The following is a 15,742-nucleotide window of genomic DNA, read 5'->3' as shown; positions in this document are numbered from 1 at the left end:
CCCCACCCCACCCCAAGATGGAACCCTCTCCTTCACCCAAACTCCCTCCCCCAGCCCGCATCCCCTTCTGCACCCCAATACCCTGCCCCAGCCCTGTGCTTTCTTCTGCACTCCAAATCCTTTGGTCCCAGCAAAGAGCCCACTCCTGCATCCCAACCCCCTCATCCCCAGCCCTATCTCAGAGCCCACACCCCCAGCCAGAGCGCTCACCCCCTCCCACACCCCAATTCCCTGCCTGAGCCCAGTGAAAGTGAGTGAAGGTGGTAGAGAGCGAGCGCCTGAGGGAGAGGCGCTAGAGTCAGTGGAGGCAGGGCCTTGGGAAAGGGCAGGGCTTGGGGAAGGGGCAGGGCCCAGGTGTTCAGTTTTGTGCAGTTAGAAAGTTGCCTACCCTAGGTGATGCCCTAATCTGTGTGTACTCGCGAGGGCACGGCTGACAACATTCTAGGAGGCTGGAGGAAAATGTAGTTCTCAGAAGATCCTATAAAAGACCAGAACATTCTAGGAATCCACATGCAGAATACTTGAAATTTTTACTGCAAACATTCTGTTTTCCATTTTGTCGCTAACAATAACAGCACTCTGATCTCAGCGCCCCACAAGCCTGGCACCCCAGGTGGTTGCCTGGGTCACCTGCCCCTAAATCCAACCCTGCCGCCAGCTCCCATTGAGCCTAAGAATGATGGGCCTGATTCTCATCTCATATACATCAGTGTAAATCAGGAGAAATGCACTGAAATCAGTGGTGGTCATATGGTGTAAGGGACAGGAGAAGGAGGCCCAGTATTTCACAATATCTCCCCTCACTGATCATATTAAAAGGCCTGAAGCTAGACAAGCCAGATTCTCAGCGAGTGAAAATTTGAGAAGCTGTATTACATTTGGCTTTAATTTTGTTTCTACTCCGGGCAGAGAGAGAGCTCTGGGAGTGAAGATAAAATGTTTATTGGGAGACACAATGTTTCTGCATCTCTCTACAAGTGGGTTGTCAGCTGGGGGTAATGGGCAGAATCCTCATTTGTTGTAAATCAGCAAAGGTCTGTTGTAGTCAGTGGTGCTACCCTGATATATACTAGCTGAGGATCTGGCCCTATATAACTAAAAGGGAAATAAAGGAAACTTATTACATGAAAGTTTTATTTAACTTTTTAAATTGTTATTTTATCTGTTTCTTATGTGTGTTTAATAACAGGTTCTCTCTCTCTCTCTCTCTCTGTATATATATATTTAATAGTGGTGGTTGCAACAGTGATAACTTGACACAAGACCCCAAACCACCTTTAGGTGTTTAGTGTTGTAAAAGTACAAAAGGGTTTTATTATCATCTTAGCCCAATAGACCCAAGGCATCTACCCTTATCAACACAACAGACTAAGGTTCTATTCCCAGTGCTGGGAAGAGTTGTAGGATTTAATGGTTAGAACATGAGAGACTGAGAGTCAGGAAACCTGGGTTCTAGTCTTAGTTCTACTGCTGATTTGTGGGGTTACTTTGAGCAAGCTCCTAACCCTCTTTGTGCCTTAGTTTCCCCGTCAGTGCAATGGGGACAGTAATATTGACCCATTTCCTGGTGGGACTGAGATTTATTTAATGTCCGTCTGTAAAGTGTTTTGAGCTTAGACAGGTGGTGCTAGGGACGGGCAAACAATTATTCTTAGAGCTGAGCCCAAATCATTAAGTGAACATCTGGATCTGAAGTTTTTCTGTGTTTCCATGAGTGTTTGGATCCAGGATTCTGGTTCTGAACCATTACAGAGATTAGGGACAATCATGGAGTTCTGATCCAGATTGGAACATTCCCGAAGTTGTGTTTAGTTTCAAGGTCTCTGTTGGGTTCTAAGCTGTCTAAGTTGTGCTTTGTCATTATTTGAAATAATGTTCACTATTAATAAAAATTATTTTCATTTAGATTAAAAAATATAATGTGGAAAATTTCTAGCTGCATTAAGATTTTCAAGCTCCTTTTCTTTTTTACTGGGCCTTATTTTTTGGCCTGAACAAAGTTGATCCAGTCCCTTTTACTCTACCCACCACTTGACAGTATCTCTCTCCACCTAACATTTTATTGCTATTTTCCCTTGCAGGCACATGTCAGACTGAGACTCTGGGAAGAGAATTCATCACCTCCTACATGGAGGACTGTGGGAACCCTAGTCAATTTGAAGTGCAAATTAGTGGCTACTTTGCCTTCACTTCAGTGTCTGTTTCCATCTCCAATTACATGGGCAACGGGACAAGGTTTGAGAAGAAGATTATGGTAAATCAGGGAGAGATGGTGCAGGTCAGGTTACCAGAGTCAGTGGGAATTAAGGGCTCTACCAAGTTCTCCAAGGTGGTCCTAGTCAAGGCTGACAAAGACATCTCAGTAGTGTCTGTCAGCAACAAACATGTGATTTCTGAGACCACTGTGCTGTATCCTGTCTCCAGCTTGGGAAATGAACACTACATAGTGACTCCCTCCACACAATCCTTAGATAGTTACCCAGAGTTTCTCTGGTTTATGATCGTACCAAGATCCCCAACTCCGTTGGAGGTCTATGTGAAAGGCAGTTTAACATTAACCTAACACAGTTCTACTCCACTTTGGCAACAAACTGGGAATTAAGCTCCTCGCTTTTCAAGGCATCCAATTACAAGGCATAGCAGATCTGTCTGGCACCAGATTTGTCTCAGAAAACCAGTGGCAATCTGGTTGGCCAGGGGTGTTTGTTAATAACACAAAATTGCAACCATGTCTTTGAGCAAGCTCTACCAGTTTGCAAGCTGGGGTACAACAGTACATCATTCCTCCCTTACCCTGCAGAAAGTAGATGAAATAGTCTATTCACTGCTTCCCATGAGGCACAACTGTGTTGTATCAACTAGGCGGAACCAGCAAGAGACTGTTACTCTAGCAGGAGCAGTGTACTCCAGCGTTTCTGTCAAGCCCTTGGTTCCAAGTTCTCCATCTCTGCTAATGTGGGCATCCAGTGTGGTGTTCTACAGCATGGATGCAGCTGTCCCTAATTCCTTCATGCCTTTCCTGTTGAACGTTTCCAAGATGTTTCCAGTTACTGCGGAGATTGTATTCTATTAAATTCTTCAGAAGGGCCTTCGAGAACTTTTGCCTTGATATTACCAATACATAGAGATGCCGCCATCATCCTAGACAATTCAGCCTCTAAGGGATGTTGTGTGGTGGAACCAAGGTCGCTGGCACTGGTAGTTCGTTTGGTGCATGCGTCTTGCTTGGTCTGCATCAGCTCCCATGCTGTTGGAACATCCCGGCTCTCCATTTGCGGCTCCTGAGTGGTTGGCACTACCACCATTGAGACAGCTATGGGATTCCGGGGTCCTGCAGGTAAGAGTGAGTAGCATGGGTTTTAAATTCGATTTTGGCACGTTTGTGTCCATGCTGCAAAGGAAACCGTGTCACAACCAGGGAGGCAACCATGGGCCTGGTGTAAGTTCTTGTTTGATTTTTGATGGCTTCCATGAGTTTACTTCAACTGAGAAGAAGAATTTTTGTCCCAACATGCGATCCTAGGCCACCACTAGCTCACAGTTTACTCAGGCTATGTCCAGACTACAGGAAGCAACAGCAGCACAGATACCGGCGCTGCCATGCTTGTTGCCTCTGTACACTTGTAGGGGAGGCACTTGGTACATAGGATGGAGGGGTTTTTCTTGTCACTGTAGTTAATTCACCCTGCTCAGAGGTGGTATCTAGGTTCAGGGTAAGAATTCTTCTGTCAACTTAGTTTAGTGTCAAACTGGGTCTAGGATGCTCTTAACTACATCCACCTAGGGGTGTGTGCTGCATTTGAAACTTAGTTTTCAGCCCAGCTCATTGAGTTAGTTACAGATGCTCGCCCGCTGTTCTGAATTGTTTCAGAACTGTTTGCACTTTTCCTCTGCACTTGGTTGTAATGCCTCTGGGTACCCAAGAGAGTTTTGTGCTGACTCTCACTTATGCACTCTGTGCTTGCGGCGGGGATAGAAAGAAGGTGGAGGAAAAGGTAGCTTTAAGCCACCTTTGTGCTCTATGCATTCTGGGACCATGCAGGTTGCTGTATTTACCCTCTGCTTCCCATGGCCCCTGAGAACCAGGAAGTAGCTGTAACATGGTGCATTCTGACCACATCCTTGATCAGCCTTGCATATGAAGCCAAGATCACGTAAAGGCCCTTATACCAGTTCCACACTAGCTGTGGGGGTCCCTCCACAGGAGCATTCTTAGGAACCTTTACACCCACTTATACTGCCTTTCCAGGCCAGAGCAACATAAGGCTTCTAGTGTAACTGAGGCCTGCTCAACACCTGAAACTTCAGTCAACCATAAGCTAGGGAAAGATTGTAGAGAGCTTATTCCTCACTCTCCACTCCCTGGTCCTTCTCGCTATGAACAGAAAGCAAGAATACCCAAGTCCAAAGGTGCAAACAATTCGAGGGTTTATTTGGGGTTTAAACTTCAGCAAGCTTAAATTCAAGTTCCTTTTTCTTATTTTCGAATTCCAACTTACTTTCTGTTTGCCCCTAATTTATATAGTAATATTCTCAGCTATACCTTAACCAATCATTCTACTAAAATTTACCTAACCAATCCTAACATATTGTAACATGATTAGCTAACCAATTATATCCCACCACCTTCATTACTTTACACCAGCAAAATTAATTATACAGCTGACAAAAACAATTACAAAACCAGACAGAGCCCATGCAAATAAACACACAAAACAATAGAGAAGTGAGGATTTCACAACTACATCTATACAGACATAAGGGTTCTCCAGCTGTGTCTATTGATAAGTGAGTTCTTACCAGACAGAAAACTATCAAACTAAATTTCCTTTTACATGTTTTAGGCTCTTCCCTTTCTCTGGAGGTGATAAATCAAATCACCTTCCTAACAGCCCCAGATTGCTTTATTTTAATATGACTAGATGGAATGTGAGGATGTGACCATACACTTCCCAATTTATGGCTGCTTAGCTGAAAAAACAGGCCTCAGACTGTCACAGTAAAAGAAGGCCATTACACAGACAGTGATTTTTGATTCTTTCTTTTATACCTCTATAACTAGCTAAGCGATAAGAATACACCTAAATTCTTAAAGTATAGGCCTTTGCAGACAGGCCTGAGTATCTATATCCTAACAAAAGCCTCAGTGTAAACAACACTAGGTCAACAGAAGAATTCTTCTCTTGTCCTAGTTACCACCTCTCAGAGGTGGATTTACTACAGCAATGGAAGAACCCTTCCATCACTGTAGCGTTTCTAGTGTAGACACACCTTGATGAGTCTCAGGCCTTTTAAAAGTACAATAGCAGGGTGAGAACAGTTCCTGGGAAGGGAAACTTCTTGAGTACAGATGTAACAACAGTTATCTTCGTTATCACCAAGGATCAAACCCAAGACCTTTGAACTGCATGACCCCCTCTGTTTGAGCTAAGGGAGAAGCTCCCATAGCCAGGAGCTGTAGCAGAACCAGACCCTTGGTGTACCAGCCCCTAGAGGACACATAACACACACTGATCAATGAGATACACAGACAAAACTTAAGTGAGTATTAACCAGGTGATGTGTGGATACACTCTAGGCTTTTAGGACCGAGTGTTTTGCTAACTGATTACAGGCTCTGTTGAAAGTTGTCAGATAGACAGGGCTTTAGGGATCAATGGAGTTAAAGGGAGAAAACACCCCGCTGGGTTTCAGTAGATCATCATCTTTGTATTGTGGTAGGAAGAAAGGACGGCCTTGTGGCTAAAATGCTAGGCTAGGACTCAAGTGATCAAGCTTCCATTCCCAGCTCTGTCAAAGAGTCCCTGTGTGTGTGGCCTTAGGTGTGTCACTTAGGCCAAGATTTTCAAAATTCCCTTGTGATTTTGGTTGCCTAACCTGAGACCTTAAAGGGGCCTGATTGTCAGAGGATGAGTGCTCAGCACTTTTGAAAGTCAGGGCCCTTTAAAGATGTTTCAAATCCTGAGACACTTTTGAAAACTTTAGCCCTGCAGATGTTGACCTGATGTAATTGTCCTGCCTCCCTTTCTGTTGCTAGATGTTACCTTTAAATGCCAGACTGAGACTTCACAGATAAACGAGAAGTTGGAGATGTGCAAAGATGTCTTTCTGCGGGTACGTGGAAGGAGTTTATTTGGGATTTTGAGGGTTTTCACAAGGAGTAGACAGTAAACTTTGAGCCTGAGGATTCTCTGTCCATCCAGGGTTTACCACTGACTTCAATGGGAGCAGAATCAGTCCAACACAAAGTGCTTTTAAAAACTCAACCCTATCATGGTGTGTGATGCCCTCACTATACATCAGAATTCTGCAGTTAAGGCCAGAGATACAGGAAGTCAGAGTTCAGTTCCCATCTCTGCCACAGACTCACTATGTGACTTTGGGCAATTTGCTCAGTCACTCTGTGCATCGGTTCCCCACTTATAGAAGGAGGATAATAATCCTTATAAACCCCTGTCAGGAAGGGAAGGAGAAATTCATTAATATGCATGAAAACTTCAATACTATGTGAAATATCAGCATGTCTGTGGGCTTCACCACATCTAGCCTTAACATGTCTTAATCTGTAGGCATTCCAGTGGGACGGCCAGCCAGCCATAGGTCATAGCAAGATCACTCTGTGGAACCATTAACCTTAATTTTGGGTGGCATTCCCATGCTTGCAGAAATAAACCATGTCCTCTGATTGTTCTGCAGGGCAGCAACAGTGAATTTTGCTCCTTCATGAATTCAACCTTGGTGAATTTGGAGACCATGTGTGCAGAGGACAGAGCAGTATCGCTGAAGGTCAGAGGTTCTGCCCCCTCATGTGTGGGCACTCTATGAGCAAATGCCCTGAGCACAGGAATAGCAGTCTCACTTTGGGGGTAATTGTAGCTGCTCTTCAGAAAAGGGGTGTGTGTGCGCATGTGCATGCTCTCTAGCTTAAGTGGCAGGGGATCTGGGTTCTGTTCCCACTGGTCCTAGGAAGATTCAAATTCCTTCCAGGGACAACACAGAGAAAACTTAGATGCCTGCTGATTTGCTGCAATGTTCTCTGGCACGTACACTGAAGGGACCAGGGATGAGGAGTGAATGACACAGAGTGTTAGCCCTGCCCTGGCTTCAGGTTACTATGGAGTCCTGAGCAAGCCTCAGTAGACTCACTCGCTCCGTAAAGGGCTCCCTCTTTGAGAATGCTGCAGTCCTTCTGAATGGGGAAGGTCACTATGAACTGTTATGTCCCTAAGAGGGGTCATTGTTCCGCTGGGAGTGTGAAGAATGTGTCTCATGAACCACTGAAATCTTCCATCCTTCTCAGGGTGTTTCCTTTCCCAATCCCAGGATGTTGCTCGTCCCTTTGGTTCCTTCCTGAATAGCTCCACCCTCAGTGTTGGTGGGAAGGAGAGCAAGGGGGAGGTGGCCTCCGTTGTGACGTTCCTCCTGCAGAGTGTGGAACTGGCTGCACTGACAGCTGCTTTGAAGTCTCCGGAGATGAAGACCCAGAATGTGACAACAGAGTCTATGGGTGAGGAGGATTGGAGGCTCCCACATCATCTCCCGGTTGCTGTGAGATAGAAGGTTAAACTCTTTTCAGTGTAGAACAGTCCTGCAGCCTCTCTCAGGGCTTATAACCCAGCCATGGGTGGCAGATGAACGAGCCATTGAAAGAGACTAGCCCCCAGCCCCTCCCTCTCTGCCCAAGGCCCGCCCTCCCTCTTCCACCTCATCTCGTCCACTGGTGCCCAGAGCAACCCACTCCCTGTGTTACCCCAGCCCCAGAGCGTCAAGCTGGCAGTGCGGCAGATGTGCCCCCACTCCTGGAGCGCCAGGCAGCCAAACCATCCCCAGCTCCAGTGCTGGTTGGACAGGCAGGCAGCATGACATGGCAAGGCCCCGGCCCCAGTGTCCCGAGCCCTGGGCCTTGTGAGCGCTGGCCCCAGCCTGCCTGCCCCAGCCCCTCAGCCGTGGAAGAGCCAGAAGGGAACTAGAAGCAGGCAGGAGAGGACCTGGGGATGGAGCATGAGCAGGTCCATGCCAGGCTTTTTGGGGAGGCACAGCCTTCTCCAGCCTATGCTACCTGCCACCCATAAACCCAGCCCTGGGGCTTTGCAGCAATGGCAGCTGCCTGAGAAGGTTTTAAAAGTGATTCCAATCTCCTGTCACCACACGCAGCTGCCATTGCATCCTCCTTTTACTTCCTGCCCCAGCAGTACCCCTTCTTGCTGCTTCCCCTGCTAAAGAGCAGACCTGAGGCAGCAGGGAGAAGTTGCCTTCTGCCTCTTGGCACAGTGACATCTTCATGGGGACTCAGGGACGATGGATCATAGGAGGTCAGCCAGAGGGGCTCAGGGAAACAGAGAGAAATGGAGGTGAGGAGAAAGGGGGAGGGGCTGGTGTGATTCACAGATAGTGGAGCTCCAAACCTGCCTTGCCCTTGCAGCAAGAGGCTTTGCCATTTCCCTCCCCAGCTATCAAGACTCTCCTCATCCCAGCTGCAGATTCCTGTGATGAGGTCTTCAGGCTGAGGGCTCAGAATGAGACAATGGACATTCACTGCAATACGGTCACCAGAGCACCCACGGAAGGTACCATCCTGGTGCTTCCCAGGCACTCACCCCTGTAGCTAGACACCAAATCCCAGTCCTGGTTCTCCCCTTCTTCTCGCCCCAGGCTGGCTTGCTTGCCTCTGTTATCCTGACACTAGTGTAGACCTTGTTGGCCCAGCTAGACCCCAGGTTGACGTGCAACAGTTCCTGGAATAGAACCAGGATAATATTTACCAATTTTACTCCAATTTTCAGACAGGTGTGATCTATTTGGGACTGGTTTTAATTTTTTTCTTTAATTCTTTAATTAATTTAATTCTTTAGCACCAGGGAAAGCTTCTCACTAACCAACCCATCTGCCTCTCCTAACCAAGAAAAACTATGACTTCACCTCAGTGCCTTTCACCTAGGGCTGTCTACCTAGCTGGATAATGTGCAGCATGAGGGTATGATTTTTCAAGAGCACTAATGTACTATGCATTAATTGGTCCATCTAGACCATACTAGTGTGCCCCAGTGTGCTTGAAAGTACATTAGTGCACTTTAGCAATCACATTCCCATAGGGCATGCCAGATGTTTCCAACACAAAGTGCTTCTGTGGAAGAAGAGGGAGGAGGCAACATACGCTAGTGGTTATAGCTCAAACTGCTAGCCAGAACTCCTGGGTTCTTTTCCCAGCTCTGCCCCAGACTCACTGTGACCTTTGGCACCTGGCTTGCTCTTTCTTTGTCTCCGTGTCCCTGTCTCTATGATGAGGCATCATTTCATGTTTTCAGATTCTGTGGCTGTTGCTTTTATTTCTTACTCCACCCTGGACTCCATCATTAACAAGAGATTTCTCAACGAGGAAGATCTAACGGCTGATGAGAAATTGAGGAATTTTCACCTGAATTCCAGGGTGGTGAGTGGGGCTGTCAGCAATGGGAACCTCATGAACATCTCCAAACCTGTGAACTTCACCCTGCGCCATAGACAGGTGAGTGTTGATCCTTTTACTTTGCTCTGTGCCCGGGGCTCCAGCTGGCCACTTAAAAGGTGTGTCTTGTGCAGGACATTTGAGTTCTGTTGCCTTTCTGGACTGAGAACCAGTTATCTGAGAAAGAGAGGGAGCTTCTTCAGTCCTGACACGGGGGCTGTTTTGGTGAAGGATGTTACCTAGGGCTCACATCAGGCCTGACTGGGTTATGATAAATCCTGTTACAACTGTCCCTGGCTCACTCCTTAGAGCAGGAATAATTGGAAAATAACTCTCTATAGCAGTGGTCCCCAAACTTTTGAGGATTGCCCCCCCTTACCATTATCCACGCCCCTCCCTCTGAGCTGGGGCCAAAAGTGGGGCTCAGGGGCAGTGGGAAAGGACACAGGCAAGGATAAGGGCTGAGGTTGAGGCTGCAGCTGGGTTGGGTCTGGGGACGAGAGCAGGACCAGAGCCATGCCCGGGTTGAGGCTGGGGGCAGGACTGGAGCATCAACCTGGCTGTGGTGGGAGCCAGCAGCCGAGCCCATGGCCATGAGTGTCTCCACACCCAGCCCTGCCCCTACCCCCAGCCTTGGCTCTGGGCTGGGAATGGAGCTGTAAGGGGCTGGGGCTGAGAGTGGAACCATGCTGAATCTAGGGATGGTGCCAGACATGGGGCTGGGAGTCATGGATGTAGCTACTGGTGGGACCAGGACAGAGCTCAGGGTGGGGAGGTGCTCCCTTTCTGCACCCCATGGGGCCTGACCCAGGACCTCTCATGTCCCTCCAAAGGATCCTTTGTGCCCCCATTGGGGGGCACTCCCCACAGTTTGGGGACCTCTGCCCTATAGATAGCAAAGTTCAGGGAAACAGCATGAGACGGTGCCTTCTTTGATAAAGTAATGAACTCACTAGAGTGCATGTGGGTATTTGTGGGCGGGGATGTGAATGCCTTGTAATGACTCAAATCGGAACTGCACAATTGTGTGTCATAGACCCTACAGTGCTCAGAGTTAAGGGAATTACCCCTTTAGCTCTAGGATCAGGGGCTTGTGCTATTGGAGTTGGAGGATCTTGCTTGTATTTCCGCTGCCAATGAGAAATCCCAAATGGCTGTTATGTGCAGCACAATGAGAGCTATGAACCCATTGGTGACTTCAGGTTTATTATTTTCTATTAGAGACTGTTGACAAAAGAAACAGTGTTCTCCCCATGATCTGGTGAGGATGATGAGGGGTGTTTTTGTTTACAGACAAAGAAAGAGGAGGAAGAAGCTCACTGCGTTCACTGGAAATTTATTGCTGGGAAAGGCACCTGGTCTCCAGACGGCTGCACTGTTCTCCAGACGAACGGCACTCACACCATCTGCCGCTGTGACCATCTCTCCAGCTTTGCACTCCTTATGGGTCACACTGGAGTGGAGGTATCTCACTGTCTGACTCAGATCAAAGGGCTGGACTCTGAGCTCCTGACCTGGGTAAAATCAGTGGGAATTTTGCCTGAATGAACACTAAGTCAGACCTTCAGGGTATAATCTGTGGCCATACAGGCTGGGTCAGGGTCAAGGGGGCTGGGCTGGGATTGTGATCCGAGGTCCCTAGAGTAGCCCCCATTGAAAATGCCAAGGTCAGGGCAGGCTGTAAAAAGGAGAACAGATTCCCCCAGAACTGGTGGTTAACACTGTAGTTAGAATCACCAGGGAAGGATTAACTTTTTGTGGGCCCAGTGCCAAACATATTTGTGGGCCCACCTGGGGAATGAAGGGGCCATGGGCAAGAGCATAGCGGGCAGGGTGGATTTGATTTAAATCATGATTTAAATCACTAGTCAGGAAGACTCGATTTAATTATGGTTTTCTACATAAAAGCGCATCCTTGTTGGTTGTTATAGCCTTAATACATATTCTTCACAACTCAGAGATAGACGTAGGTTTCATTTTTAGAAGATACATACTATACATTTTTAAACAGTGATTTATTTTGAAGTGATTTATTTACTTTTCAGATGAGTTTTACAGCTATATCAGAAAATGAATGATTGGTTATTTCCTTTGCCAAAAGTAATTGAAGCAGATATTGATGAAGTCATTGGGAGGTGAACTATCTCCAATTCAAAAGGCTAATCATTCATATTTGGAAGATTTTCTTGCCAGGCTGTATTATGAGGAGAACATCACCAGACAGACATTTAAATTGTTTTATTTAACTAAAACAACAATGTTAAGCGGTCTGGATTTTTTTCTTCAACAGCAAACATAATATTTAAACAAAAAAGCATACGTCCCTCGCCTCTCACATTTATCTGCAGACTTCTTCTCCTTGTCCAGATCTATTCCACCCCCAACAATCTTCCATTCATTGAATCATTTGAAACTTTTCACTTTTAAAGAGAGTTAAGGGACTGACTCTGTGTACACAAATTTGCAGAGGGACAGTAGAGTTGAGGTCTGTTATTTCTCACCTCTCTGTATTATTTTTTGTTTAATTTTTGTTTTGCTGTTAACAAGTATGTTACCCCTGGCTACACAAATCCACAGTCTGAGAATTGCAAAACTAAGCATCTCTGATGGTATCTTCTAGACTGAGCACTGAGTCCCATTGGGTAGATAGAAAGATTAACCTAAATAATCTATACCGAAGCCTGTGGAACCCCAGAAGATTTGGTTCCCCAATCCATGAACTATTAGAACTCATTTAAAAAACTTTTCTTAAACATGACATGAATATATTGTCTCATGCTATAAAATTAGAATTTATAATCCCTATTCCATTATGAGAGATAATGTATCTTAATTAAAACTATCTTTAGATAGGTTTATTCCCCTCAAAATCCTACTTTTTTTTTTAAAAAAGTCAATGATTTTTATTCATCCTGACAGCGGGGAATGGTGGGGGGGCAAGGAAGGATTGGTCCCCAGCTGGAGTGAGGGAGAGGCCAGGGGCAACATTAGCACAGTGCAGTATGGGGGGAGGATTTGTCCCTGCTGACTGGAGCAAGGCAGGGACTGGGGGCAAAAGCATAGTTGGGCGGGAGCTAGGGTTGGTCCCTGGAGCAAGGGAGGGGCTGGGGGTAAACTACAAGTGCAGCAGGGCTGGAGAGGGGGTAAACAGGATCCCCCACCACCCCTGCCCACATAGAGCAGGTACCTACCTTCTCCCTGGTTCTAGCCCATTCCCTTCATCTCTCTCTGCACTGAGCTGAGGGTTGGGGTGCACTGAGCTCAGGGTTGGGGGTCCAGGGTCAGGTCTGGTAGGGAGTTAGCATGCAGGAGCAGGCTGGGGGTTGGGAGTGTGTGAGGGGGTGCATGAGTCAGGTCTGGGAGGAAGTTAGGGTGCAGGAGCAGGCTGGGGGTTGGGGTACAGGGTCGGGCCAGGAGCTAGGGTGAGGGAGAGGGCTCAGGATTGGGGCAGGAGTTTGGGGTGTGGAGCGCTTACCTGGGGCAGCTCCCATTTAGTGCAAGGGGTGCAGGTGGAAATGTGGGGGGAGGTGCAGGCACTCTCATTTGGTGCTCAGTGTGGGGGTGGGTATGTGGGGTGGTTCAGGAGTCAGAACTGGAGTATGGGGGCATGTGAGAGAGTGCAGGAGTCAGGGCTGGGGTCGTGGGGGGTTCAGGAGTCAGGGCAGAGGGCTGGGTGTGTGTGAGGGGGTGCAGGAGTCAGGGCAGAGGGCTGGGTGTGCATGAGGGGTGCAGGTGTCAGGACTGGGGTCATGGATGGGGGGCACAGAGGGCTGGGATATGTGGGGGAGGTGCAAAAGTCATGGCAGAGAGCTGGGGTCATGGGAGTGCTACCAGCCCCCTGCCCTGAGCAGCTCACGGCAGAGGGCTGGAAGGACTATGCCCTGATTACACCCCTTTCCCTGAGGCCCTGCCCCTGCCTCTTCTCCACCTCCTCCCCCAGCAGTGAGCACACTGCAGCTCTGCTCCTCCCCCTCCCTCACAAGGGCAATCAGCTGATCGGCAGCAGGGAGGGAGAGGGGAAGGAACATACTATGCTCCAGGGAAGAGGCAGGGGACGGGGAGCTTGGTTTCCATCAGAGTCTGCCCTGCTGCAGGAGCTGGCAGGACCCAGCTTCTGTCTGCTGCCCCGCAGGCAAGAGCGAGGGGTGGAGAAGAGAGGGCCAGACTGATGCCCCTTTGGACCATGAGCCCGACCCTGTGGTAAATCCAGTACTGAGAATCACCAACCAGTCACAGTCTGTGCTCTGGATCCCCCACACTGGTTATCAAGAAGCTGAAAAAAAGAACTCACACAGCCCCCTTGATTGCATTCCAGTCTCTGGCTCCCAATCAGCAGATAGGTCCAGTAAAGTGAGAAATTACTTAAAACTCTAGTCACCCAACAAAATGTTCTTCTGAGCCCCTGCCATAAATATAAAGGGAAGGGTAACAACCTGTACGTATTGTGATACAGCATGGCCAGAGGGCAGCATAAGAGTGTTAGCAGGGGGCCTTATTCCCTGCCAAGGGAGGAAGGTTTGCTTTAAATTAACTAGAACAGCTGTGGCCAATTAGAGCACCTGACTCCAGTTAGAGGTATGACCCAGATTCAAGCAGTAAATTATAAAGGACCACCCCCCGCCACGTCGACCCCACCATCACCACACTCTCCTCCATGCCCTAGTCCTCCCAATTGATTTGCGGCGTCCCTCCTACGTCAGTCGCCCACCACCACTCACCCTTTTCACTTCTCCCTTCCGCTGCCAGAAACTCTATGCCTGCCCTAGAACCCCTGCTGGCTCACTTGCTGCCTCTTGTCACTGCCACCTGGCCCAACTTGCCAGCTCCGCTCGCCCCCAACATTGCCACTCGCACCCTGCAAAAAACCCCCCACCGGTTTCTCACTCCCGAGCAATAAACCTCACTTCAAATGACCCAGGGTCGACTACATTACTGCCATAACCAGCAATCAAGCGGCTACTATATTACTGCACAGCGACAATAGCAATTCCAGTGCAAAGTTGTAGGTAAAGCTCTGCATTATGCACTTTTGTATAACTTTTACAGACTTTGTATTGAACCTGGTAATATGTTATAGTGGGCCCGGAAGGTAGATTAAGGATAAGTAAAAGAAAATGTCTCATTGCTAGAAGTATATGAGATTCTTTCCTCCACTTTGTAATCAATTGCCCATATTGAATGAATGAAGGAGGTGTGGAAGCAGGCCACTCCAGACAGCTGCAACCGCTTGGAGAGGACGGGAGCACAGACCCCAGACCAAGGAGCTTTGCTAGGGCTGAGTGGGCAAGAGTCTGGTGCTGGGGGGTGCAGTCTCTGGCTGGGGCACGGGGTGGGGACCCATCGTGAGAACAGCAGGCTAGAAGACTAGACTAAATCCACCACCAGCCTAGTCCATCCACGAGCCCAGGATGAAAGCAATGTGCCCCTACCCCCAGGCCACCTGCTTCCACTCCTGCCTCTCTCAGCACTGCTGGTGATTCTGTGTGGCTGCATCAGGTGGGATTTCAAGTGGACCCCTGTCACGGAGTCCCGGGCGATGCTCTCTGGAACTGCTCCCAACCCACTAAGCCAGTCAGGACTTTGGGAAGCTCTCTCCCTTGAGCAGCACTTGTTCAGTGGGCAAGAGCTCACACGTCCTCACCTCTCGGGTCTCTCCTTGGAGCATTCAGCATCCTCTGCCCTCCGTGTGCTTCCACAGCGCGAGCCACTCAGGCGGGTCCCGCAGGAAGCCAAGAGTTCTGCACCCCCACTTTGCGTCAAACGTGACTCTTTAGCCAGCCAGTAAAACAGAGGTTTTTCGATGACAGAACAGGGTCTAAAACAGAGTTTGTAGATACAGCGAACCAGACCCTCGGTCCGGTCCATTTTGGGGGGCAGTGAGCCAGACCTCATGTCTGCACTTCACTCCTTGTCCCCAGCCACCCCAGACTCAACACCCCCCTCCAGCCCCTCCTCTCTGCTCAGTTCCTTTCCCGCGCAGGAGGTCAGCACCTGATCTCTTTGTCTCCAACACCTCAGTTGGCATCTTTGCAGAGGAGGGGCCCAGGCCATCAGTTGCAGGAAACAGAGTGCCAGGCATTTAGGTGCACTGGCCCTTTGTCTGAGCAATCAACCACACCCTAATCCCACCACTAGATACTTAAGAACTGCCCAAGGACACTGAGGCACCAACACGTATTCAGAGCAAACATTAAGACACGTCCCAGTTCATCACACCCCTCAACCCTCTGCTAAATTCTCCCTGTTTGCGACCACTCCTCCCCCCCTCCCCCCGCAAGCTGGTCTATTTTATTGTTG

General features: G+C 48.4%; 2 protein-coding genes across 3 annotated transcripts in view; one reads left to right on the top strand and one right to left on the bottom strand.

Moving 5' to 3' along the window:
* LOC142045986 (adhesion G protein-coupled receptor E3-like) overlaps window positions 1–15,742 on the bottom strand; it is a 197,033-nt gene that overhangs the window by 160,766 nt on the left and 20,525 nt on the right. The gene's annotated exons all lie outside the window — the stretch shown is intronic.
* The window catches only part of LOC116824795 (adhesion G protein-coupled receptor E3-like), a 71,204-nt gene that overhangs the window by 44,507 nt on the left and 10,955 nt on the right, over window positions 1–15,742 (top strand). Inside the window, exons 2-8 of one of the 2 annotated variants that reach the window (XM_075061189.1) lie at window positions 2,010–3,343; window positions 6,038–6,114; window positions 6,697–6,786; window positions 7,324–7,507; window positions 8,451–8,567; window positions 9,306–9,505; window positions 10,739–10,909. In XM_075061189.1, coding sequence (XP_074917290.1) covers window positions 3,316–3,343; window positions 6,038–6,114; window positions 6,697–6,786; window positions 7,324–7,507; window positions 8,451–8,567; window positions 9,306–9,505; window positions 10,739–10,909 — 867 coding nt within the window. In that variant the 5' untranslated portion in view covers window positions 2,010–3,315. The remainder of the gene's footprint in view (window positions 1–2,009; window positions 3,344–6,037; window positions 6,115–6,696; window positions 6,787–7,323; window positions 7,508–8,450; window positions 8,568–9,305; window positions 9,506–10,738; window positions 10,910–15,742) is intronic. The other variant, XM_075061188.1, reaches the window with a different exon arrangement.

This window comes from Chelonoidis abingdonii, chromosome 26 (assembly GCF_003597395.2).
Source record: "Chelonoidis abingdonii isolate Lonesome George chromosome 26, CheloAbing_2.0, whole genome shotgun sequence".
In the NCBI taxonomy this organism is placed as follows: domain Eukaryota; kingdom Metazoa; phylum Chordata; order Testudines; family Testudinidae; genus Chelonoidis; species Chelonoidis abingdonii.
Note: the sequence above shows the minus strand (reverse complement) of the source record. Positions and strands in the feature narration are given on the sequence as shown.